The 25,278-nt window shown below is 36.1% G+C and overlaps 1 protein-coding gene and 2 pseudogenes across 3 annotated transcripts; 2 read left to right on the top strand and 1 right to left on the bottom strand.

The window, feature by feature from the left end:
• Positions 1-1,243: 1,243 nt before the first annotated feature.
• LOC110758950 (transcription factor bHLH14-like) lies at positions 1,244-4,444 on the top strand (annotated as a pseudogene). Its single transcript, XR_015835810.1, has 2 exons — positions 1,244-2,119; positions 3,543-4,444. The product of XR_015835810.1 is annotated as a transcription factor bHLH14-like (transcript).
• A 728-nt stretch (positions 4,445-5,172) lies between these two features.
• On the bottom strand, positions 5,173-7,698 carry LOC110758781 (uncharacterized; annotated as a pseudogene). Its single transcript, XR_015835774.1, has 7 exons — positions 7,493-7,698; positions 7,162-7,240; positions 6,613-6,679; positions 6,267-6,318; positions 6,071-6,160; positions 5,822-5,894; positions 5,173-5,369 (listed from the first exon to the last, which is right to left on the bottom strand). The product of XR_015835774.1 is annotated as an uncharacterized LOC110758781 (transcript).
• Positions 7,699-18,220: 10,522 nt separating this feature from the next.
• Positions 18,221-20,048, top strand: LOC110758944 (transcription factor bHLH14-like). The gene is made up of 2 exons (XM_021960925.2): positions 18,221-18,983; positions 19,103-20,048. The coding sequence occupies exons 1-2, from the start codon at positions 18,242-18,244 to the stop codon at positions 19,840-19,842; spliced, it is 1,482 nt and encodes a 493-aa protein (XP_021816617.2). The 5' UTR covers positions 18,221-18,241; the 3' UTR covers positions 19,843-20,048.
• Positions 20,049-25,278: the final 5,230 nt, after the last annotated feature.

A 25,278-nucleotide genomic window follows, 5' to 3' on the forward strand; every position in this document is an offset into this window, starting at 1 on the left:
GCAAATGAGTCCGAGTAATTGCATATATTGCTTTCGTTTGAGTGGAGCAAATGACCCAAACACATCGGGAGAAATCTTTTTCCACAAAGCTATAACGTTGTTCGTTTTCCCAACATATCATGACCAGATTTGCTAGAGAATAACATATCATGACTAGATTTACAGGCACTATAGGACCCATGAAAGCCCCTTGAATTGGGTGCCATCATGGAATCGATCAATTGGGCAAAAACTTTTGTGACCTAATGGAAAGCTTCTCTATACTTATTGACAGATACTCTTTTGTTTATTATTATTTAGATGGGAAATTTCATTATGAAAATCGTGCCGTAGACTCTAACCAAAATTTAAAAATAATATTTCTAGTCGCTCATGGCTCACGTGACTTGGCTCGGGTATGAAAAGGAGAATTAGTCAAAACAGCTAAAATGCCTTTTGGTTGATTAGGTTAGATGGGAAATCAGTACCACAATATCCCTCAATTGGCCATACATGTTTTCGAATTGTCTTCATGTAAAGCAAGCTCACAACTTGGTCAAATAAAAACAAAAGTTCGAAGAAACAAATAAAAATTCTATCATACAAATAAAAACAACAACGTGATGTTAAATTCAAAGTTTATTTTTATGAAAGGGACGAAACGAGACAAAATACCTTAACAATGTAAGAAAAACTACGAATATTACTTGGCTCTTTACTTGTACGAAACTGTATCCTCCATGATGGTACGTAACATGTATAAACACAACGAGTTAAATTTATGAATATATATTAATTTATTATTTTACATGAAAAATATTTTTGCTCATTACTTTAACCCAATATGTATGCTTATCATCCTTCTTAATACTTGGCATGTGTTCATAGGCATCATTATAATTACATTTTTACTTTGATTTATGTAACCATGAGTATGCTTATTGACACATATCTAGTGTTGAGAGGGATGGTGAGCATACACCTGAGTTCAAGTGGTGAACAAAAATACTCTTTTTTAAATAAAAAAAAATATTAGGAACAATGCCAAATTTCCCAAAACGGAGTCGCATTCATGCGTCTCAACAGTATCCCGTACGTTTAACACGTTAACAGGCATACGTGTCCTCAGTGGAAATTTTAAATTGTAATTTAAAACTCTGATATTTTTTAAATTATTTATTATAATAATAAACAAAAAGACACCAGCTCTACAGGACACAGGTGGCTCTTTATTAATTCCCATGTCCAATCACAATTCACAATTCAGAATCTGAACACCGAAAGCCTCACTCACTCATTTTACTGTTTCTTCCTCCTCCGTCTCTCTTTCCTGCTACTAATTCTCACTTGCTTTGTAGCAACCCAAAAAAAATAAAATTTGAAGCCATGGAAGAAATTATTTCCTCAAGCTCTCCAACAAATTTTTGCCAGGAAGACTCATCCATATTTCAAAAACGGCTCCAGTTCATATTGCAGAACAGGCCTGAATGGTGGGTGTATTCAATCTTCTGGCAAGCCTCCAATGACAGCAACGACCAAGTCTCTTTGTCATGGGCTGGTGGCGATTTCCGAATCAACAGAGACTTGGCCACCAAAAGCAGCAACAAGGTGGTCAACAATTACAACCCAAAATTTGGGTTCAACAATGTGGAGAGAAGGAAGGTGGTGAACGAAGATGTTGAAGATCTTTTCCATGAAGACATGGCGGACTTGGCAATGGTGGATCATGGAGATGTCACGGACTCCGAGTGGTTTTACTTTTACAGCGTTTGTTTAACCCAGACGTTTGCTGCAGGCCACGCCAGCAACAATGTTCTGGGCCGTGCGTTTTGTTCTGGAGGTTTTGTTTGGCTGGCAGGTGCTCATGAGCTTCAGTTTTATGAGTGTGAGAGAGTGAAGGAGGCTAGAATGCATGGAATTCAAACTCTGGTTTGTATTGCAACTCCTTGTGGGGTGCTTGAGCTCGCTTCTTTGGATGTCATCAAAGAAGATTGGAGCCTCGTGCATCTATCGAAATCGCTTTTCGGATCAGAGAACAACAAGAAGGTATTGCAGCAGGGTAGCTGTGAGGACAATGCACTTGTTCAGCTGCTAGAAAATGGCATGTTTTCAGGAGCTCAAAAGGAGATGACCAGACAAGGTAAGCACAAAATTTCGTTAATGTTTTAAAACCGAATAATTTACAGTTTTTTATTATATATAATTATGTTTGATTAGTAGTTAATTGGTTATCAATCGATACTCTTTCAAATAATTGAGCAAATGCTGGAGAAATTATACAATAGTACAGTATTACCACCTGGCACTTGCCAGGTGGCAGTACGCACCTATAATATGGTGACACTTAGATAACAACTACTGAAAAAAAAAGCGGAACTAACGTCCGTTTAATGTTGGTCTGGATGCTTCTATGGTCTGTCTTTTTTGCCTCAAATATTGCATAGCTTTCGTCCGTCTTTGGATCTCTCGAGAAGCCATGGCTATGGAGTTTTTCGTTCAACCCACTGGGATCTCTCAAAAAACCATTAACTCTCATAATTTCTTTCAACATAAAAAACATCATAAAAATTTATTTTAGATTTTTAATTATACACGCATAAAATCGCAACCCATATTGTTTGAGCCTACCATTTAACAAACACCAACCCAAGCAATTGCAAAAGACGATGGACTCAAGAACAAATTTGAAGCAAAGATCCTAAAATTAACCCCCGTTTGCCTGGAAAGAAAAAGAAATTCAATGTTTTCCTTTACTAACACCCAAGAACAAACTGGGGGAAGAAAATAATTTCTTAAAATTTTTATGAAATAAAAAAAACGGAGAAGAAATTAAGAGGGTTTATGAAAATCTGATGGCACCAGCACCAACATAGCCACTCCTCAAGGAGTCAAATGAATCTTGCAGAAATGGAAGCCGCTGGTGATGGATAAAGATGGGGAAGTTTCATTTCATGGACGGTGACGTTAACGTTGATATAAAACAAAACGTTAATTATCTTTGTTGGAGTTGTTGTCCATATGTCGTCGTCTTATAGGTGCGTACTACCACCTGTCAAGTGCCACGTGGTAGTACCGTACTATTGTATAATTTCTCCAAATGCTGATAATGACATGGTAAACTAGTGGCAGACAATCTTTTCACTACTATTAGCTAAAATATTTTCCTAATATTTTATTGAAACGGGCGACCTTCTTAATTATTCTGGGTTCTTTTTATTGTTTTTCTTGTTTGGTATATATGTGTGGGTTGAGAAAGCGAGTAAGAAATGTAGCTTTTGGGTCTTGTTCTAGTTGTGCTGTTATTGCAAGTGATGATTTCACTAGTTGTTTTATATGAGTATTTTTCTTTTTTTTTGTGGAATACAAGCGATAGTTTAAAACACAGGAAAGAGGTTTCTTACACACACTGTTAAAATGCCATTATTCCTGAAGGCTGTTATTTTATTCAAGAACATGTCATCCCAAATTTTAAATTAGCTTATCTTAACATTGATACTTTGTTGAGACTAATGCATCTTCATACCCTAAATTTTTCATTAACATTATTGTTGAATATATTAAAGGTGGTACAAAAGAAGTTGCACATATCAATATCTGCGACTCATCACCAGACTCACCTTCGGACTCTGTTGGCAATTTCACCTCTGAGAATACAGCGAACACTCGATCGAAAAAGAAAAGAAGATCATCGTCAACTAACGGCACTGGTAGAGCATCACAATTATTAAACCATGTTGAGGCAGAGAGACAAAGAAGAGAGAAGCTTAACCATCGCTTCTACGTCCTCCGCTCTGTGGTTCCTAATGTATCGAAAATGGACAGATCTTCTTTGCTTGCTGATGCTGTGTCATACATCAACCAGCTCAAAGCAAAGGTTGAGGAATTGGAGGCCAAAGTACAAGAACAACCCAAAAACCCCAAAGTGAGCAATGGAAGTAGCCTTGATCATCAGAGCAGCCAAAGCACCGGTTCCATAGTTAATCATCCTCATTCAAGTTATAACAATAGATCAGTTGCTCCTTTGGAAGTGGATGTGAAGATTTTGGGCTCCGAAGCCGTGATCCGAGTTCAGTGTCCAGATCAAGACTACCCATATGCTAGGTTGATGAATGCACTCAAAGCCCTAGGGTTACAAGTTTACCATGCAAGCATATCAAGTGTGAAGAGTTGATGATTCAAGATGTTGTTGCAAGAGTGCCTTATGGATTCACAAGTGAGGAGGCTATGAGAGTTTCTATTATAAAAAGTTGGTGCAACTAGAAGTTGATTAGTTTTTTCGGTGAGGAGATTTAACGCTATAGGAGGTTTGCTACCAAATTTTTGGGTTGAATAAAACTGCTGTGTTTTTTACTTTTTATGCAAGTGCTTTAAAAAAAAATTCTTTTTAAAAGTTATCTCCCGTATGTATTATTATAACAACAATTAATTAGCAGATTGGTTTGTTTGACCAAAAATAAAATAAAATAGGCACATATTCGTTGGAACGAGAAGAAATTTGAAACCGTGACATAAGCCATCAATTTCGAATTTAACACGAAATAATCAAAAGCAAGTAAACTACAAAATAGGCAAGTTAGGAAATAAAAGTAAAATGAAAAATGAATATAAATTCCTGCTGCTGGAAGGCATGAAAATTCAGGGTGGTGGTGGGTGGGTGTGTTCCCTATACTTTGTCTTTTCTAGTAGGGGCATATAGTACTGTAAATTGACAAGGAGATATGGAGGAATTTTTTTCACAAATAACTTCCTGACACTACAAGAAAAACAGGTATTAGTGGCCACCCACTTGGTCACAGAAACTACCCTTTTTGATCACTGAATGCAATCAGTGTCCAAATATTTGTGGTCACTGGGTGGTCACTAGAAGCTCGTCACAAATTCTACTTAGTGGCCAATGTCAACTATTGGTCACTACAACACAAAGAATTAGTGGCTATTCCTGTCTGGTCACTAATAAAAACGCTATTAGGGACCACAACTTTGGTCACTAAAGGGCTTACAATTTGGTCACCAAAACATGCCTTTTGGTCACTGAAACTGGGTCACGTGCCCACATTAGTGACCTACTTGCTTGGTCACTAATGTATTTCAAAAAATTGGTAACTAATTAGGTTTACCTCTCCATTTTCTTTATTTATTGTATTACAATATGAAATCACAATTAATTTCTTTTAAACAGTGCTGTAGATAAAATTTATAGCATCAAATAATTCATTGCATTCAAAAGCAATCCATATATCTAACATTCTTCCAACAAATTCACAAGATATGTCTCAAAAACAAAATGCTACATATTTAAGTTATTCAACCTAAATGTCAAGTGCTTCCCAAAAACAAATAAAATAAGATTCATCACTAGTAGATTGTCTTCTGCCCTTTATCCATCAGACCTGCATCAAAAAAAGAATAATGTCAGTTCTTACTTGGGATGCACTAAACCGGGAATTAACTAAATGCAAGAATAATTAAACTCAAGAGCCAGCTAGCGCATCTTTTATAAATTAGTTGCTTAAAGTTTATCTAAATATGCTCAGTCAGGTTTATATAGTGCCTTGGACAAAACTGTCTAACCAGGGAAGAGAGCACTGAGACAGAAAAATATCAATTACCAAGACTTTTCTCAAAATGGAATCACTAAATGAATGAAGGCATGAGCATAATGCCAAGAAGAGGAACTAGATAGTGTCTCACCTTCCACTCATCTTTTTGCCATAATTGAAGTAGATAGTTCCAATCATCCTCTCCCACTGTTTGAGGTCAATGCTCAAGTGCCTCCAGCTCAGATCCATATGCTAGAAATTTCTGATGCAAACAAAATTGTTAAGGCAATAATGTGCATTACCCTTTTTTTCCTTGACAGCTCGTTCCCATTTCCTTTTGAACACCTTCATTTTGTTGTACGATTCTCTCCTCACCTACACACAAATACACAGCAAACAATTTTAATCCAAGTAAAATCCTAATAAACTGAACAAATTACATGTCAAGACTTACATCAACTCTGGTCCTGCAAAATACTAATAACACATTAACTAGTCAGCCTCAAACAGACTGGAAATTTGCACCACAAAGACAGCAAACATTTTCTCACCTCATTTTCATCTGAGCCTCCCAATGTAGGGAGACCATAATGGATTATGTATTCAACATCCACAACACCAACATTTTTAGTTCGATCGCCCTATTTAAATATCAAAACCAGAAAGTCCTCTTTAGGAAGCGTTAAGGAAATCCTTAGAAAAGAAAGCATAAAAAAAATGACATAACAAGTAAACTGAGAAGCTTGCCTGTGCACAATAGCCAAGCTGCATATCCACCCCATGCATGAATCAAGTCATTCTGCAAAGATCAAATCACAATTAACACCATTTCAATGTAATTTAGATTTGTTGTTTCTGTGATCCTATACATGAAAGGGAGAGTGAATGTGTGATGAATCAAGCTTGATTTACAGAGTATTAGGTATATCTTCTAACAACTTAAAATTTTTCTGATCAATTACATTGACAACTTAACACCATACACCTGACTAAAATATGAGACTCATATTAGTTCGGCTAATTTGTTGTGCTTTCTGTTCTAAGGCCAATAGAAAAGCTATCTTGAAGTTTCAGGACAGTAGAAATAACAAACCTGGATCAGATGCCATACACAGCGCCAGGCAACTCTCGAGAAAACAGGAGCCATCACTTCTATCCACCTGCAAAAATGCAGATTTTCATTTTAGTTTCCTTCCTCGAGTAAGATTACTTCTGCAGCTACAATAGTAACTGAACAGAATTTTCTTAAAATAGCTCACACAGAGAAAACCATCCTTCACAAAATTTCATACAACACAAATTTCTAAGCTTTATTAATTCCTATAGGCACAATCGAAACGAGGACTTTAACTCAAAAGAATGGAGGCTCTTTGTTTTGGTTCATTTTATGATCATCAATTGGTCATTTTTGATGCACTGTGTATGTGATGTTACTACCATTGTATGACTATGGCTTTCTGCTCATATCAGGTGGAGACAAGGAACAAACAACAAAACCCTCTAAGCTTCTGGATGGATCCTCTGAGTTTGTACTCACTTATGAAGATAAAGAAAAAGCAATAGGAATAAGAGTAAAGAAAAAGCAAGAACGAAGATGAAAACCAATTAGGAATCAAATAGCTAGAGATCGAAGATTTCTTACCAGAGAAGCTGATGGTCTCAAAAGTTGATTTCAGAAAAGATCTCACTAGCCTCAAGGTCGTTTCTCAAAATCAAAACTTCTGCAACATAGATTAGGAAGTTAGGGCATCAAGCTTTTTGGAAACACACCTCAGAATCGAAATTCAAAGAGAAATCAAAATCATAGTTAGGAAAATTGATATCACAGTGGAACTCAAAATCACAGTGAATAGAGAATTAGGGAATTAGGGAATAGAGAATAGAGAATCAGAATCAGAGTCACAATCGCACTCAAATCAAACTCAAATGAAATCAAAACTTACATTGAAACCAAAGAGAAATAGAAAGCTCACATGATATTGGGAGAAAACCTAGAAATCGAAACCACAGAGACGAAAAGGACCACAAAGAGGACGCTCGCTCGATGAAGAAGATGGTCTCGCTTGCGCTGGTCTCTCGCTCTTGTCTCTCTCACTCTGAGCTCGCGCTGGTCTCGTTCGGATTTCGCTCGACTTGTTTCGTCTTTTTTGTTTTCCTTTTGATGCGGTACACCCCACGCGAGCGCGTTTTGAAAAAATAAAAATAAAAAAGTTTTAAAAAAAGTTAATTGGTCGCTGATGTATTAAATGAGAGAAGTACGTCTATCTTGGCATATGTGTTCGTCACTAACTATATAACTTAAGTTGTTTTCAGTGACTAATTTAAATAATGGTCAGAAAATTTGGTCATTAAAAATTAAAAAATAGGGGTAAATTATTTTAGTGACCATGTAGTATTATTAGTCATTAAATTCACTATATTTGTGACCATTATTCATGTGGTCACAAGGAAATTGGTCACTACTGACCTTTTTTCTTGTAGTGTGATGTTATTTCCTAAAATGTTATTTGTGATACTAATTATGGTAACTACGACTATGACATGGTAGGTGTCTTCACACATGAAAGTCTCACCGTCACACATACTAGTGATATTAAAATCTGAGACGATGTTTGTGTAATTTCGAGACCTTGAAAGCGATTTTATGAAAAACCTCAGGACATGTTAGTGTAAATAAATCAAAATTAAACCCCACCACATATCCCATCAGTGATGGCATTATTATAACTGTGACATATATATGCCAAGTCCAATAGCCACTTTTTCCTGACTGAGAAGTAAATTATTGTCACCATTAATCGGTTCCAATTGGTACTGGAAATATAGCCACTTTTTCCTGACTGAGAAGTATTATTTGAAATTTTTTTCATTTTAGTCGGGGCATATCAGAAATCTTTATATGTCAATTTCCCTTTGGTTGAGTTGGGCCGAAGCACAGCAACTTGGTTGAGTTGCCACCTTTGTCCCAAGGGCGGGCCTATGTAAATGTCATCAAGGCCGGAACGAAGCCTAAGCTTGTGTGGGCTGCAGCCCAATGCCACATGTCAACTCCTAAAACCAAATTGTTCACCATCCCATCTCTCAAATCCTAAAGTGATCATCTAAACTTATTTTTCAAGGTTTTTTTTTATTTATGGATTTTAAGTTTTGAAATATTTTTAATATATTATATTTTTTAAAGTCAAGTGGCTCTTTATCATTGGATGTGTGGGCATTACGTATGTGCCATGTCAATTACTTAACTAAAAATTTGATGGAAGCTAAAGTAAGGGACCCAATTGATGTATAGATAGTAACCTTAAGGATCATTAATGTCACAAAAAAACCTTAAGCATAAAAGGTGACAATTTCGCAAACCTTAGGGACCATTTGTGATTTTTTTTTTTATAACTTTTTTTATTTTATATTTAGTTGACAATCAGATACACCCAATAATGTTTATGATAAAACTGGGTTATAAGTTTGGCCCAAATCATGCAGACCACGCCTAAAACTGGGTTATAAGTTTGTTATGAATCATGATCAGTTGATTGCTGATGTGATTTGAGGGCTTATGTTCCCTCGTTCTTAGTGCATTATTCATTCACAATTTGATGTTTTATGATCCGACTTCACTTGCATGCGCCAAACAAATTCATTAGGAGGAAAAAAACTTATATAAAACGGGAACAACACTGTTTTGTTATTTTTAACCAATTATAGATTGACACGTAAAAAAGTTATTATGCATGACATATTGTGACTGACTATAATAGCAAAATAGTGTTATCTCCGTTTCATGTAAGTATTTTCCTATCACGAGGCAGTAATGTTTGAATTAACAACCATTGTTGTTAGCATGCTATGTAGTGCAGTTGCTCATGTGTTCTAGATCTAGGGTTTCTTTGTTTAATGTTTTATGGGCTTTGTTGTTTATTTGGGTTTGTATCTTTGAGCCTGCTTTATTTGTTAGTGTAGGGCTGCATTTGAATTAGACTTTCCTCATTTTGTAATGTTTACAACTATTAATGAATAGAGTTCCCTTGACAAAAAAAAAAGGATTTACTTTTGTTTGTTGGTGCAAGGTTAATTCCAAAATCGACGACCTCGCCTCAGTCCTACAGAAACTATTAACAAAGACTAGTTTGGTTAGAGCATCAGTGATTAGAGATATGCCAAATTCATGCAAGTTCCGTTGTCACATCCAAAATCGATGAGCCCATTGAAATATTAACCCACTGTATACGAGGAAACAATTAGGCTCTGTATTTAGGTCCACAAAGTCGTTGTCTGCAGAGTAAATCGAAAGAACAGTCATTAGGAGATTGTTGATAATGAGTACGTCTAAATAAGCTTTCATCTCAGAGATGTTAAGCATGGAGGCAACATGAAGCTGTTGGGTTTAAATTTTATTTTACACCTCCCAAGTCTCTACGAAATTTCAATTTGGTATCTTATGCTCAAAAAGTTGCAATGTTGTATACAAGAAATTATATCGTGGTATACAAAGTATGCGGATTGGATTGCATGATTTGCAATTCATTGAAGAACTTAATTAGGATTATTTTGAAAAAAAAAGTGTAAGATTTGAATATATGATGGTTGCAAAGAAATTAGATTTATGCGAATGAAAGCCTTATTGAACAAGATCGAACCTGAGTATACGTTAATCATGTCATTTCGATTGTTGACCATTTTGTAGCTTGACTGAATAAGAGATCATGGAATGGAAATATCAGCTTCTCAAACAAGTTTGCTCTCTGCAGGCGCACATCACATTTTTTTTTGCTTTATTGCCGTGGTTTACTTTCCCTCTCGTTGTACTGCATGTGGTCAGAAGTCGTCGAGTCATGATTCATGAAGTCTCCTTCAGTTTTGTTCACAATTCATGGTCCATACTCTGTACACACTATGGATGTATATCTACTTGGCAGCATCTCATACTAAGATAATTCCAAGTCAACAGTTCAAGTGATTGGATTGGCCACCTGAGTCAAAGATTAGGAAATTAAATAATGTGATCACGACGTTACGAAAATGAGAGTCGAACTCTAGTAATGTAGTATGTATTTAACATTTATATTTTAAAACAGAAATCATTTAGTATATGTGGGTTAGGGGAGTGAGTCTGTCTCCTTGCATATAAGTTCAAAGTGTCCTCCTTGTAAATTAGATTCAATGGACGATGATTTTGTACTAAATTAAAACATTAATTACTTGAATTGTGAATATAGAACGCGTAGAAGAAAGAAGTATTTTATTTATTTTATTTTCTGGTTTGGGTGGGGGGCCCAAAGGCCCACGGACAAATAAGACAAGTCATTATTCAACTTGTTTGGTTTGGTTGAGTAGGGCCAAGGACCACACGAGCAACATGGGGGGATCGCAAGAAGTAAACGGGTGCTTTGAACTTGAATGCCACAAAACAACAGTCTACGGGCTACATGGGTCCAAATTCAATTTGATAGAGTCCATGAGACGTTGAATTCAATGCCATGAGGCGATCGATAGGACAATAAGTTTGTGGAGTCAATTATTTCTTGGTAGAAGGATCAAAAGATGAGAGCAAATTGGTTGGTTTTAAATTTAATTAAATAATAATAATATTCAATTGGAGGTAAGATGTAAAATAAGGAAAATATTTCCTTCATTACCAGGTAAGTAGGAGCTCTTACATTTATGCAAATAGCAATGTGACATGTGTGCAGAGGTTTTACTTTTTGTATTTTCGATGAATTAATTTTGCATATGTTTCAAATTGTGATTTGTAAGAATAAAAAGTATCTCCTTATCGAAAAGGAGGCAAGTAGTATCCGTAAAATAATATATCATAGCAACATAAAGCAACCCAAGAATCCATATAACCAATCAAATTCCAATTTGTTGTAGGAAGTTTTGAGTTTAAAATTCGTGGGACAACAAGTTTCTGAAGTACCATTATTCCTTTAGTTACATATCTATCATCAAAGACGTACAACTTTTTATTTTATTCTATAATCTAAATTATGATAATATAAATCATCAAAGACGTACTCAAAGTCTCACAGATTACTTATTACAAATTTGAGGAAATTTGAAATGGTCAGATACCTTATGAGACATTGAAGCGGACATTGAAGTGGACATTGAACAACTTATTATGTCTTGATATATATACATATTTAAGATGATATTATCACCTTTGTGAACATGAAATCGTCAGAAACATGCATTGAACGATTAAGTGGGCCAAGAAATCTTTTTCCGGCGCCTTCCATGCACAACATAAGCACGCCCCATGGGACCAAATGATGTCATAATTTGTACGATTGTGGTGCCCGCATGCCATGTGGACTTTTTGACCTAGCATCAATCAATTTTAAAGTGGAAAGTGCATCCAAGTTCTAGATTCCATTACTCATCCCTCAATATAACTTGTATCAAAAATATTCATTATTGCCACAAACTTAACCACAGATTCTAATAAAACAAAAGCAAATAGAATAAAACACACATATGACGACATATATTAATACTAGATCACCCGAACTTATATAATGTAGATTGTTATGTCGCATTTCTAAAGTTGAATTAAAACCAATCACACTCGCGACTTATATAAAGCTACACATTAAAAAAGATATATGATTTTTAAACTTTTCATAATTATATATGAGAAGGTAAAAGATTCGGTCATTTATTAATACTATATATTTGATATGCATGAAAGATGTGTTTTAATTAGATTATCATGGAGAAATTTTTTTATTATAAAAAAAAGTGCTGCTAAACAAACCCTAAAATTAACTGAGTACACTTTACTGTCAAACTATTTATTTAATTACTAATTTACCCTAATATAAAATGACCAAAAAGGATATATTGAATTATGAAACAAATATAATTTTAATAAGTACACCCTACTCATGGATTTCCAGCCTCTACATTTAACATCGGTGCATTTATACGCATTTAAGTCAATACTAACCATTAGATTAATCTAATGAATTCTAATAAGTCCACATCATCAAATTGTACTAACATAAAACTCACAATCTTCATTGTATCCAATACTTTTGAAATATAAATAAATAAATAAATATCTCATCAAGGCCTACGAATTACCCCACTACGAGCTAGCCATGTGGTTCTATTTCTCTATCTCTCTCTGAATTTTGGATGACAGACTCTCAACAAAGCCTACGAATTGAAGTCCTCCATCGTTAGGAATCTCTCCTAACTTCAAAACCACCCTATAGTGGTAATCCAATTTCGATTTCTATGGGATAAAGCTTATCAATTCTGTAATAGGGAATAATTTTAGCAAATTCTAATCACTAATAATTTGCCACAAGTACTGTAATTGGTTATCAACTGTAGGACATAAGTGGGAAGGTCTGTGTGAGAGAAGAAAAGAGAGTGAGGGGCGGGGGCCAGGGCTGATAGTGGAGAGAGTGAGCGGTGTTAGCCATGGCTGGCAGTGAGGAGGCTGGGTCAGGAAGGAGGTAGTTATTGCTGGAACTTTTTATTTTTTTTATTTTTTATTTCATAAGTATTGGCCAAGAAGGTGCAAATGGTGAGTGAGTTTTAGGTTAATACAATTATGGTGACGTGGACTTATTAGAATTCATTAGATTAATCTAATGGTTAGTATTTGTTTAAAAGGGTGTTGTGTGTGATAGTGTATTAGGGTGTACTAAGGATATTTTTGGTAGTTAAATAGGGTGTACTTAGTTAATTTTACATTTGGATTAAAATATTAGGGTGTACTTAGATCAAGGGGTGTACTCAGTTAATTTTAGGGTTCATTTAGTAGCACTCTAAAAAAAACCCTTAAACGCTCTCTAAGACAACCCTAAGAAAAAATCTTAGTCGCCGCACCTTTTTCAAGGTCGATGGCCTTCCTCCCTCCCCTCTATTCTCCTCCTTCCCTCCCTTCCCTTCCCCCTCACTTTTTTCGGTCATGATGATCATTCTTTGTTCTTTTATTTTATGTTGCGGAAGCAACCACCGTGAAATAGTTGTTGTCTTTTGGCCCACGTACACAAGGAAAATGTCAGGTTGTATCGGGTTTGGGTTTACAAGGTGTGATACTATGGGTTTAGCCGGTATGACACTATGGCTCTTTTCGGGTCGCCCGGAAGGATGTGGAGCGGCGGTTCTGTTTCTTAGTTTGTTTAAGTATAACAATTCTCAGGAATTCTTTAAGAGTTTGCTATGTTTTGTTTTATCTTTAGGTTGTTTTATTTTTATTTAGCTTTGGCTTCTAATACGGATTTGCCATTTGGGCGTCGCGTGGATTTTAGTCAGTTTTGGGTTGTGCGTGATTCTCTCCATATCAATTCAACATGTTGTTCCGTTTGGTCATTGGAGAAGATTTACCTATATTATGCACATAATTGCTTTGTACTTTTGTTGTTTATCAATAAAAACTATTGCTTATTCTAAAAAAATATTATCATGAATTAGAACAACACATTCATACAATAATTTCATCGGATCAACAATCACTTGAGATTTGATAAAACAAGGCTTAATTACTGTTTAACTGCTTAGAATAGACGCTCGACCTCACTTTACTTCCAAAACTAAAATTTTCTCACTTAACCCCTAGAGTCTTTAAAAATTGCTAAAAATTTCTCACTTTACTACTTTCGTATATTTCAGTCTAGAAAACCATTGAGTGGCAAGGCTGGGTTAGGTGCTTTGGGGATTATGGTGACCAGAAAAGGGAAAAAAGAGAAGATGAAGGTGAGGGCTGGTGAATTGACAATGAGGGTATGAAACGGAATAGGAGGTTTGTTAACCTTAGAAAAATGTTAATTTTTTTTTTTAAAATTATTTGGATTTTAAAGTTAATTAAAAGCTAAAATTACTAGAATGCCCATGTTACGTTAGAACACTTAACGGTTTTGTGGACGAAAATGGACGCAAGTGGTAAAGTGAGAAAATTTGAGCAATTTTTAGAGATTATCAGGCCTAAGTGAGAAAATCTCAGTTTCATAAGGTAAAGTGAAACTGAGCGTCCGTTCCAGGTAGAGGTGTCAAACGGGCCATGCCGGGCCGGCCCGTCCCATTTAAACTCGTGCTTTTAATATTTTCATGCCGTGCCGGGCCGGCCCATTTAATTTATCGGGCCGTGCCGTGCCGGCCCATTTAATAAAATCATTGATCCCGGCCCGGCCCAAAGCCCATGTCCATATTTAAACGGGCCGGGCCGGGCTCATGCCGTGCCCGTGCTCGTGCTCGTGCCATACTCGGGCCCAAGAACCAACCCATTTAATTTGAATTTTTTTCGCTTGATTTTTTTTTTCCACTAGATAATTCAAATTATAAACATTAAAAATATAATTAGAGGCAAGAAATTATAAACTATTTGAAAACATTAATCAATCAAACATCCAAACAATATGAAGGGCGGAGGGCAAAAAGTGTCCAACTCCACAAAGTCCACTTGAACTTTTCATCTTTGAACAACTTATTATTTTATATGTGAAGAAATGTTTTGCTTTGATTATAAGAGAAGCGTATATGTCATATGTATTGATTAGATATCAAGTCCAATGTTGTTTAATTAATTTGTAGTTGATATGTTTAATTAACTAAGGACCCAAGTAATTTCCCTAAAATGAAAGACATCAAATATATGGTTATGATTTTTTTATAAATAAAAAAACATATAAACAATGACATTAGATGTCAAATTATTGCATTTTGACTTTTTGAGAAGAAAAAAAATGCTAAATGGGCCGTGCTTGGGCTCGTGCCGTGCTTGAAGCGGGCTCGGGCCATGGGCCGGCCCGGTCCATTGGACCTATTTTTTGATCCCGGCCCGGCCCAAGTTTTCGTGCCGTGCCGAGCACGGCCCATTAGTATCCGTGCTCGTGCCGTGCCGTGCCTCATTTAAACGAGCTGGGCTCGTGCCGTGCTGGGCCGGCCCGTCCCATTTGACACCTCTAGTTCCAGGGGGTAAAACCATAATTAAGCCTAACAAAAAAAAAAATCATTTGGGACTTTTTTTTAGAAGAAAATATATTCCATTAAAAAACCATGAAACAATACTTAAAATCACCATTCTATATCAGGTACCATCACCAACGTCGTTCACGAACTGACAAAAAAGGTTTCCTAATGATGAAGCAAGGGAGATTGTTAAAATTCAGCATCATAGTTCTTCGCACATATAAGACTTCTCTCTGCGGACTTTGGTTCAGAATCGAAAAGTACTATGTTCCTCTCATTCCAAAATAGCCACAAACCAACACGAGTCACACACAACCGCAACACGTCGACGACCACCAAACCAGAAAATAAAGTAACCAAGACCTCAAATATGCCAAAACATCAGTCCTTTCAGGGAGAGGCGAACCACACAGATTTAAAAGAGATATGAAAACTCAAACTTGCAAATAAAAAACACAAAACCAAACCAACAAAACAAAGAGTAAGGGGAGGGGCGAGTAGAAGGAGAGGGGGGAGGAAGGGGGGAAAGGATGGAGAAAAACTTAGTTGCAACATGGATAGCACAGTGTTGCTATCCTCGACCAATAATGCTATGCCATGTGGAAATGTTATCACGCGTTTCATAGCGTTGTTAGACGGGGATAGCAAAATAGTGTTATCCTCATGGCATGGAAGTCTTTCTTGAAGGGATGGGAGGGGTTTGGGAGGTGGCAGCTAGAAAGTCTTAGAGTAGGTTTGTTTTTCCTTTTTTCTTTCCTTTCGAGAGGACCCCAATTATCACTGAGGACACTTTGATTTACAAGAATCTTGAGGGCATGTTTACATAACCGGAAAGAGATTGGGTAAAATGAGAGTCATTCCCATTACGAATGACTCCTTTGTTTACTTGCACTAGCGGAATGAACAATAGCGTGGGACCCACAACAAATATGATTCCTGATATTGAAGAGATTTGATTCCGGAGAAGGGAGGTGGGATTAGAGAAGGGTGAAAGGTAATGAAGTTTTTCAAGCCAAAAATACCCTTCACAAATCTAACACACCACCACCTATCTCCTTTCTTCTACCAGACGTCCCAACCACCTCCCCCACCCTCTCATCTTCTTCTAGCAAAAGAAAGAAAGAGAGAGATAGAGAATGAGAGAAAAATAAATAGAAAAATAGAGGAAGAAAAAGAAAAGGATAAAAGAGGAAGAAGAATAGGAGAGAGGAAGAAAAAGAGAGATTTTTTTTAAAGAGAACAAAAGAGAAAGAGGCGTGTGAACTACTATCTCCATTTTTCTTTTTCTTCTTTTATTTTTTCAGTTTTATTTTTTTTCAAACAACTACCTACCTGTTGATACTAATAAATTTTTTATTAATTTTTTATTTTTACAGAATATTAAGGTAGTTAAGCTTATTATTTTGTAATCAAAATTTTTTCATATGAAATTGTAGTAGTTTGTGGAAATATATATATTTTGTTCAAGGGCATTTTTGTAATCAAAATGTTTTTCATTCCGATTCAAGGTGACTAGTAAACATTTTAATGGGAATGAACTCTTTTTCATTCCGATTCCTAACAGTCAGTAAATAACTTAATTGGAATACATGACTCCGATTCTTGCTTAACCCGATTCATGGTTACTCCAATTCCTTATTAATAAACATGCCCTAGATGCTTTACCGTCAAAGAGTTCTAGAAGGCCAAAATCACACCCACGACGGACTATGATGTGGGTACTGTGTTAACGTTTTAGGTGACGCAAGAGTAGGCCACAACGATGAATTATTGAGCATAAAACTGATATTGTGTAGTATTACTATACATGTCAATTAAAGATATTATTGGTTTTTATGGGAGTGAGGTGGGGTCATAATTTGAATTTTTGACCCAAATCTGGATAGTCCAAGTGTGATAATGATTTGTATTTTGGATGCTTATTAAGAGTGAAGTGGGGTCATGGTTTAATTCATTTGGAAGTAACCTTAAACAGGATTTAAGCTCTAATTGAAGCTCTAGGTCTATCAATAATCTAAACCCGTTGATAAGTTTATGTTTATTATATTGTGTTTCAATACTATATTTTCCTTCATTAAAAAACAAATCATCCAAGTCAATTGGGTTATATGGAATTGGATTGTTAAAGTTACAACAATCACATCTATAATATTGGATGATATGTGAATTTTGTAATAATTTGCTATTTCATGCCGATGAATACTCGAGATAATCAATTGTAGATACCATATATATTTTGCTCACAGATAATTTAGGCTCAAAACTATGTTCTGGTACTTGTATTAAAGTAACAATGGGAAAACCTTTATGAAGTTGTTCGCCAATTACATAATAATCCAAAATTGACATCACCAGTTGTTTTCACATGATGAAGTGGTATCCTCAGCAACATTTTCGGAGAAAAATGTTGAGATTTGTCACTTAACTCAAAATGAAGAAAGAACAATTTCGTAAGAGAACATGGTGGCAAATGATGAGAGCAATTTTCAGACAAGTGACAATGAAACGAAATCCCGCAAAGTTAACCCCACATAAATCTGGCCACATTCAAGGTCTCTACCGTACCTTGCGTTTATCACATGGGACAATTAGTCCTACGTTTACAAAAAATAGTACAAGGATAGGTCTTAGGTTTCCCATTATTTAATTCCAATTCACACACAGTCACAACACCAAGAGCCTCATTCGCTCAGGTCCGTCTTCTTCCACTGCTTCTCATCTTCTGTGTCTCTTTTGCTACTAATTTTGACTTACATAAGTTTTTTTAGCAAACAAAAGAAAAAGAAGAAGAAATAGCCTGAATGGAAGAAATTATGTCCTCTTGTTCTCCAAACTTTGGTCAAGATAACTCAGCCACACTTCAACAACGTCTCCAGTTCATCGTCCAGAACAGGCCTGAATGGTGGGTTTACTCAATCTTCTGGCAAGCCTCTAAAGACAGCAGTGGCCAAGTTGCTTTGTCCTGGGCTGGTGGCCATTTCCGAAGCTCCAGGGACTTGGCATCCAAAAGAAGCAACAAATTAGTCCATAATTACCAACCCAAATCCGGGTTCATCAGTACGGAGAGAAAGAAGGTTGTTAACAGAGAAGTTGAAGCTCTTTTCCATGAAGACATGGATTTGGACGGTGGAGATGTCACTGACTCCGAGTGGTTCTACTTCTACACAGTTTCTCTAACCCAGTCTTTTGGTGCATGCCATGCGACTGGTAATATTCTGGGCCGTGCGTTTTGTTCTGGCGGTTTTGTCTGGCTGGCAGGTGACCACGAGCTTCAATTCTATGAGTGTGAGAGAGTGAAAGAAGCTCGAATGCATGGAATTCAAACTTTGGTTTGTATTCAAACTTCATGTGGAGTTCTTGAGCTGGCTTCTCTGGATGTGATCAAAGAAGATTGGGGCCTTGTGGAGCTTTCCAAATCTCTTTTTGGATCAGAAAACAGCAGAGTCTCAAAGCCACAGAGCAGTCGTGAGGGTCCTGTACTTGTTCCTCTGCTTGAAAGTGGAATGTTTTCAGCTGGACCTCAAAAAGAGTGGACCACACAAGGTAAGAAACACATACAAAAAACATCAGCGATTGGTGTTTGAAATTATTTTATACCAGGGAATTCACTCAATTTTTCATTACCATATATATATATATATGTTTAATTCTTTGACGTGCAGGTGGTACAAAGGAACGTTTTGCTTTGAATATTGGTGGATCATCGTCAGACTCAGGGCCTTCTGACTCAGTTGGAAATTTCACGACGGAGAACGCGGAGAATAACGGTCGATTAAAAAAGAGAGGAAGATCATCCAACCATGGAACTGATAGAGAATCACCAATAAATCATGTTGAGGCAGAGAGACAGCGGAGAGAGAAGCTTAACCATCGATTCTATGCCCTCCGCTCTGTTGTTCCAAATGTGTCGAAAATGGACAAAGCTTCTTTACTTTCTGATGCAGTTGTGTACATCAATAAGCTCAAAGCAAAGGTTGAGGAATTGGAGGCTAAAATCCAACAACAACAACCCCAAAAACCGAAATTGGGTATTTTGAGTAATCTTGAGCATCAATCCAACCAAAGTGCGAGTTCCATAGTCGATCATCATCGTCACCATCATCATCATCAAGCACGGCCTAGGCCAGCATCAAGTTATAATAATAGTGAAGTAGCTGGGGCTATAGAAGTGGATGTGAAGATTGTGGGCTCAGAAGCTATGATACGAGTTCAGAGTCCGGATCAGAATTACCCATATGCTAGATTGATGAATGCACTAAAAGACCTTGAATTACAAGTTTATCATGCAAGCATATCAAGCGTGAAAGAAATGATGCTTCAAGATGTTGTGGCTAGAGTTCCTCATGGATTCCCAAGCGAGGAGACCATGAGAACCGCTATTATAAAAAGATGGTACAACTAGAAATTCAATAATTAGTTTCCTTATCATATGAGAATCTCATTCTTCTTCTTTGGTAGTGATTGTTGTAACTGAAAATTGAAGTTTCTTAGCTAAGTTTGGAGGAGGGAATGTATCTGTGTACGTTATGTTAAGTATAGACTTGTTTTCCAAGTTTAATATTTCTAAGCTATGAAGATATCATGTTAATTAGCCTACTCACTTGCTATATCTCTCTATTACAAATATGTGAAAAACTATATGTTGTGTTTCGTATGTATATATATATATATATATATATATCGTTTCTATCGTTGTGCGGCGGATTTGTATTGTAAGTCTAAGTACGTGTGCTTTCGGTTGCTGAATCGAGGATTTAGTCATTGTTGAGGTTGTACATGATTCTCTCCAGATCAATTCAATATGTTGTTGTGTTTGGTCACTGGAGAAGATGTGTTTTGTTTGCTCATCATCAATAATATACTATCGCTTATTTTCAAATATATATATGTCGGCTTAATTGGAATCCTCTTATATTATAACATGTTTATGTAAAATATGTGTTTAGGAAAAATTATTGTACTTAACTATAACGAAAATGCTATATGGTGAATCTTTTTAGTAAACTATTTTAACATTGTTTTTGTCCATGAAATAATGAACTAAAATCCTTTGGGGTTAGAAGTAATAAGGGAATGAGAGAAACTGAGTTAGAATTAATGGCATGTTTACTAATCCGTAATTGTATTAGGGGGAATTGGATTAGGGGGAATTGAATTAAGGATGAATTGAATTGAGGAGGAATTTGATTGAGGAGAATTAGATTCCGGATTCCTATTGAAGTTGTTTACTAAACCATATGAATTGAGGGGAGTTAGATTCCATATTCCTATTGAAGTTGTTTACTAAACCATATGGAATTGGGGTATGAGTGGTACTAATTACTCAAATGTCCTCGTTGTTGGGTTAAAGTAGATGACAAATTTGAAATTTTGAATATTGTGTGAGGATATAATAGGTAAAAAAGATGAATTCCTAATGGGTTCATTCTCCAGGAATTAGAATACCACCTCCCACATAGGAATTGAATTCCTCCAAAATCAGGAATTCAATTCCTAATTTTGTGTGGGCCTCACTTACTTTTCAATTCCTTGATGTAAAGTAAACACATGAATCCTTCATATGCGAAATTCAATTCCTGATTAGTAATGTGATCAATGGGCTGGTTTGACTACAAGAACTAGTTCTTGATTAGGGTGCTCGGTGAAGAGGAAATTGTGTCCTTTGTTTAACTACCATGCGGACCTTTGGATTTCGAACATGCTAGCTAGCTCCATGACAAAGACTAATGAGTTTGGATTGTCTCTATAGCCAGAATTTTAACTTTCAGTTAATTAAGGCCGGTTTGATAACCATTTAGTTTTTAGTTTTCATTTGTTATTTTTTAAAAACTAAAAACTTGTTTGGTAACTAATTCTAGTTTTCAAGGAAACATAAAACTAAAAAAAAGTTGTTTGGTAATTGATTTCAGTTTTCAATTTTATATGGACTTGGACATAGAATTTTGGGGGTTAAATTATGAATTTGAGATCATAGATGTATGTTACAAAGAGTTTGTAGTATTTTTCGGTGAATTTTTTGGAATTAGGATGAATTTTTTGGTGAATTTTGGATCAGAAGGTCCCAAGACTTGGAGTGGATTCATGGCCGAACTCAAGAATCGAGTTGCCGGGTTCAAGTCCAGAGGTCCCAAATATCGAGTTTTAGGAGCTAGAGTGCATTTCATGTGTGGTAATGTAAAATTAGTGGATGAAAAAGGAAAAAAAAAAAAAAAAAAGTGAAAACATTTTCAAGTTGTTTTCCAAATTAAGGGTGATTTTGAAAACTAAAAACAAAATCAGTTACCAAAAATAGTTCTAGTTTTTTTAAAAAAGGAAAAATAAAAAAGAAATGGTTATCAAACAACCTCTAAGTTTTTTGTTTTTGTGTTTTCATACACATGATATTCACTTTAATATAATCTAAATTACGGGGAGGTGGATTCGAACTGTTACAAGAGAAAATTAAGAAAAGTATCGTACAATAATTAAATTTAGAAATGGTTGCCGCTTCTGACCAAGTTCCAAACTTTTGAGGTCGAGGATTGAATTCTAAATATAATACACAAGTGCTTCAATTGCCGAACAAAGCCAAATACACAGAAATGCATAACTTGTATAACCCTTCAAAATTTTCCACCTAGGCCAAAAACTGTATATATATATATATATTTTTGTATGGTGAATGAAATTCAGAAATATCTAGGGTCGAAATGATTACGTATGATGTTCAGATTCATTGATCATGCATTGATGGAGACTTTACAAGACACACATAACACACCATGAAAGCGATCAAAGGATCTAGATGGGTTATAGAAGTATTAGTATACAAAGTACCTGAGATCTTGAAAATGGATAATGAAAAACGTGTCTCTTTTTGTGAAGGCACATGTGCAAATGATTTGTTGAGCCCAGATTGAATTTTTACACCATATTATTGTCTAGGATGTTGAAAAGTTGCATGCTGTTACGTGGGAAACAAACACTTTCCATATATGGCACGCGTGTTGAAATTAAAATTTTGCCTCATGGGCTGCTGCTAGCTCCTCATGTGCATCGCTGTTAAAGACAGAACAAGATTGAAAGGGTTCGATATAGAAATTGCCACTGCTTTTTTTTTTTTTTTTTTTGGGTCGGTATCAAGTTTCATTAATAGAAAGGCAATATCAATTACATAACAGTGCGTTTGGATGAGGAAATTTCAAAGTACAAGGGATTTCATAAATGACGGAAATTAATGTTAATAGTGAAATTATTAAATTTTTTTTAAAAAAAGCCTAAACAAATGCAACAGTAAATGCCCACTGGAATTAAAACTCAAACCAACATAAAGTCTACAACTGGCATAAAGCAAGATCTCAAAATTAACACAAAGCCAGAGTTCAAATTTGGCATAAGGTCAGAGCCAACCAAAAGCCAAAGCATCGTTGCCGCTGATTTACCATCCCAATTGCATATTTGATGATTCGACAGGCGGTTTTGTACGATCAAGGCGGAATCAGGAATTTTTACGAAGGCTGATAGACTTTTTCCTTTATTATTTGTGGGTGGCTTATTGACGCTTAATTGAAAGGTGATTGAACGTACTGAGTCAATTCTTGATGAGGTGAGATGAACTAGTTTCAACAGATCGGGTGAATTTCCTACAAGTTAGTACATAGTTTTCACTTTTCTAAAAGATTAGCACTAAGTTTTCACTCTTCTAAGTAAAAAATTATCACCCTAAAGGTGATTCCCCCTTTGCCTATGCACTCAATCATTGAATGACACAAGCATCTTGGAGGCATTAGACTTTAATACACTCTATTTTAAATTAAAAAGTTGCACGTGTCAAAATCTGATAAGTTTTGGGTAACTATTTTTAGCCGCCCGATCAATTTGAACAGTTGTGATTCATTGTTGCGGAAATCTTTATTCTGGAAGGAGAGAAATGTTCATTAACATTCAGAGCAGCCAACCAAACATTTCAATGCGTGCTTTCTCAAACCAAATAATCTTATCTCGCTTTTGCAGATTCTCCATTTTGTTTAAATTGGAATTTTTACTCTTCTTAAGATGAAGAGCACCACTGTTTTTTATTTTTTTATTTTTTTTATTTTTTATTTTTTAACCCTAAGGTGCAAAAATTTGAGAAAACCCAAGATGTAGTGGGCTTGAACAAATGGACTGAAATCAACATTGGGCTCAACTGGAATTAACCCACTTAGCCCAACTTTGATAAACTTTTCTGGGCCCTTGTTGTTGATCACCCAAAACTCCACCTGTCCATAACCATTAGGCTACTTCTTCCAGGCCCCGTTTCTCCTCCACACTCCAATAGCATAATAATCCAAAAGAAAAAAAAAATTGAGAGAGTGCCTAAACCAACTTCTTTCTCCACCAATCCTTTTCTTACTTTTTTTTTTTTTTTTTTTGTGTCGAACTTTTCTTTCTTTCATACGCAGCTTAATTTGGCAGAAAGTAGTACGAGCTTTTAATTTATATGTCTGCTTTTCCATGTACCTTCCATCACTAGCACAACTTGCAGCGGCGGACTCAGGAATTTTTTAGCGGAGGTGCAATTTTTAAAAGCTAAGAGCTCAAAAAAAAAAGAAAAAAAAAGAAAGAGAGAGAGCTTGCTACTGATCTTACTAATACAGAGAGAGCTAAATAAGAATAAAAAAATTATTAAAAGTAGAATTAAAAAATTGGCATCCGACTTACTTTGGATTGGCGTACTCAAGAAGGAAAATAAAAACGCAGGATTCTTGTGATGCACGCAGACTTTGATAAAATTAGGTGATATTAAATTGGTCATTCTCAATCCCACTTAAATAAGGAATTGTGCAAACCCTATTAAAATCCAATTAAATAAGGAATTATAGAAGCCCTTTTAAAAGCCCACGTAATGGCCCATCACTTTCCCCTTTTTGTTTATTTTATTTTTTTTAAAACCCTGGTCCAAAACGACGTCGTTTTGGCCAGGCTTTGTTTTAAAAAAAAGGAGTGCCTGCATGCTGCGCGCAGCGCGTAGCAGCCAGCAGCGCAGCGCCCAACCCATTCTGACATTTCATCGAACACTTTGCGTGAGTCTCTAGTTTGAGCAGATGTGCAACTCTAGCACCTCTAATGGAGTTTTCCGGCGAGCGGAGGTGCACCTGCACCTCCTTGCGCCTGCACAAGTCCACCACTGCCAACTTGGTTAACAAATGGGATTCCTATCACTGTCATCTTTTTTTACAAAACGATATTCTAAATTACTCTAATGTACTATGACAGAATCGAGCTCAGGTGGAAATGGAGGTAGAGGTGGACACCAGGGGCGGAGCTATTCACAGGCCTGAGATGGCTTGCCCCCCCCTACCATCTTCTTACCTCTTGACTATATAAAGAGTATAGGCATATATTGTACAAAAAAACTCATAATTTTAAGCTTGTGGCCCTCCCAAACATCAAACTCTACCTTCATTGGACACACCGGCATAATATACTGACCTAGCCCACACATCTAAGTTCAGATTTATAGTTTGATAATGTAAATATTTTATTTATATATGCTATGAAATATGGTGGCAAAACAACATTCTCCATGAAACATACACAGCATAATGACATGCATGGCATGATCATCTTAAGTTTTTTTCTTGCTAATTAATGTCTATCACCTTCCCATTTTGTTCTTTAATAGCTGATCCCTTCTTAATTGCTATCAACCTGCATTATTTGTTTCTCTCAGGAGCTACAACTTGCAAATCTACCATGGGGACCCAGGCCGTCAGTTTAGTTGGTCCATGCTGATTTCAGCAACTACTAGCTTTATTAAGCGTATCAAAATGAGAATTCTTTTATTTTGACTGTCACTTCTCATCTCATGTAGTGT

This window comes from Prunus avium, chromosome 5 (assembly GCF_965620075.1).
Source record: "Prunus avium chromosome 5, drPruAviu1.hap1.1, whole genome shotgun sequence".
Taxonomy (NCBI): Eukaryota; Viridiplantae; Streptophyta; class Magnoliopsida; order Rosales; family Rosaceae; genus Prunus; species Prunus avium.

Bases quoted from the DNA above. Each gene is read 5' to 3' on its own strand.
- LOC110758944 (XM_021960925.2), top strand. From the start codon at position 18,242: ATGGAAGAAATTATGTCCTCTTGTTCTCCAAACTTTGGTCAAGATAAC. The intron at 18,984-19,102 runs GTAAGAAACACA...TTTGACGTGCAG, and splicing joins AAAAGAGTGGACCACACAAG to GTGGTACAAAGGAACGTTTT.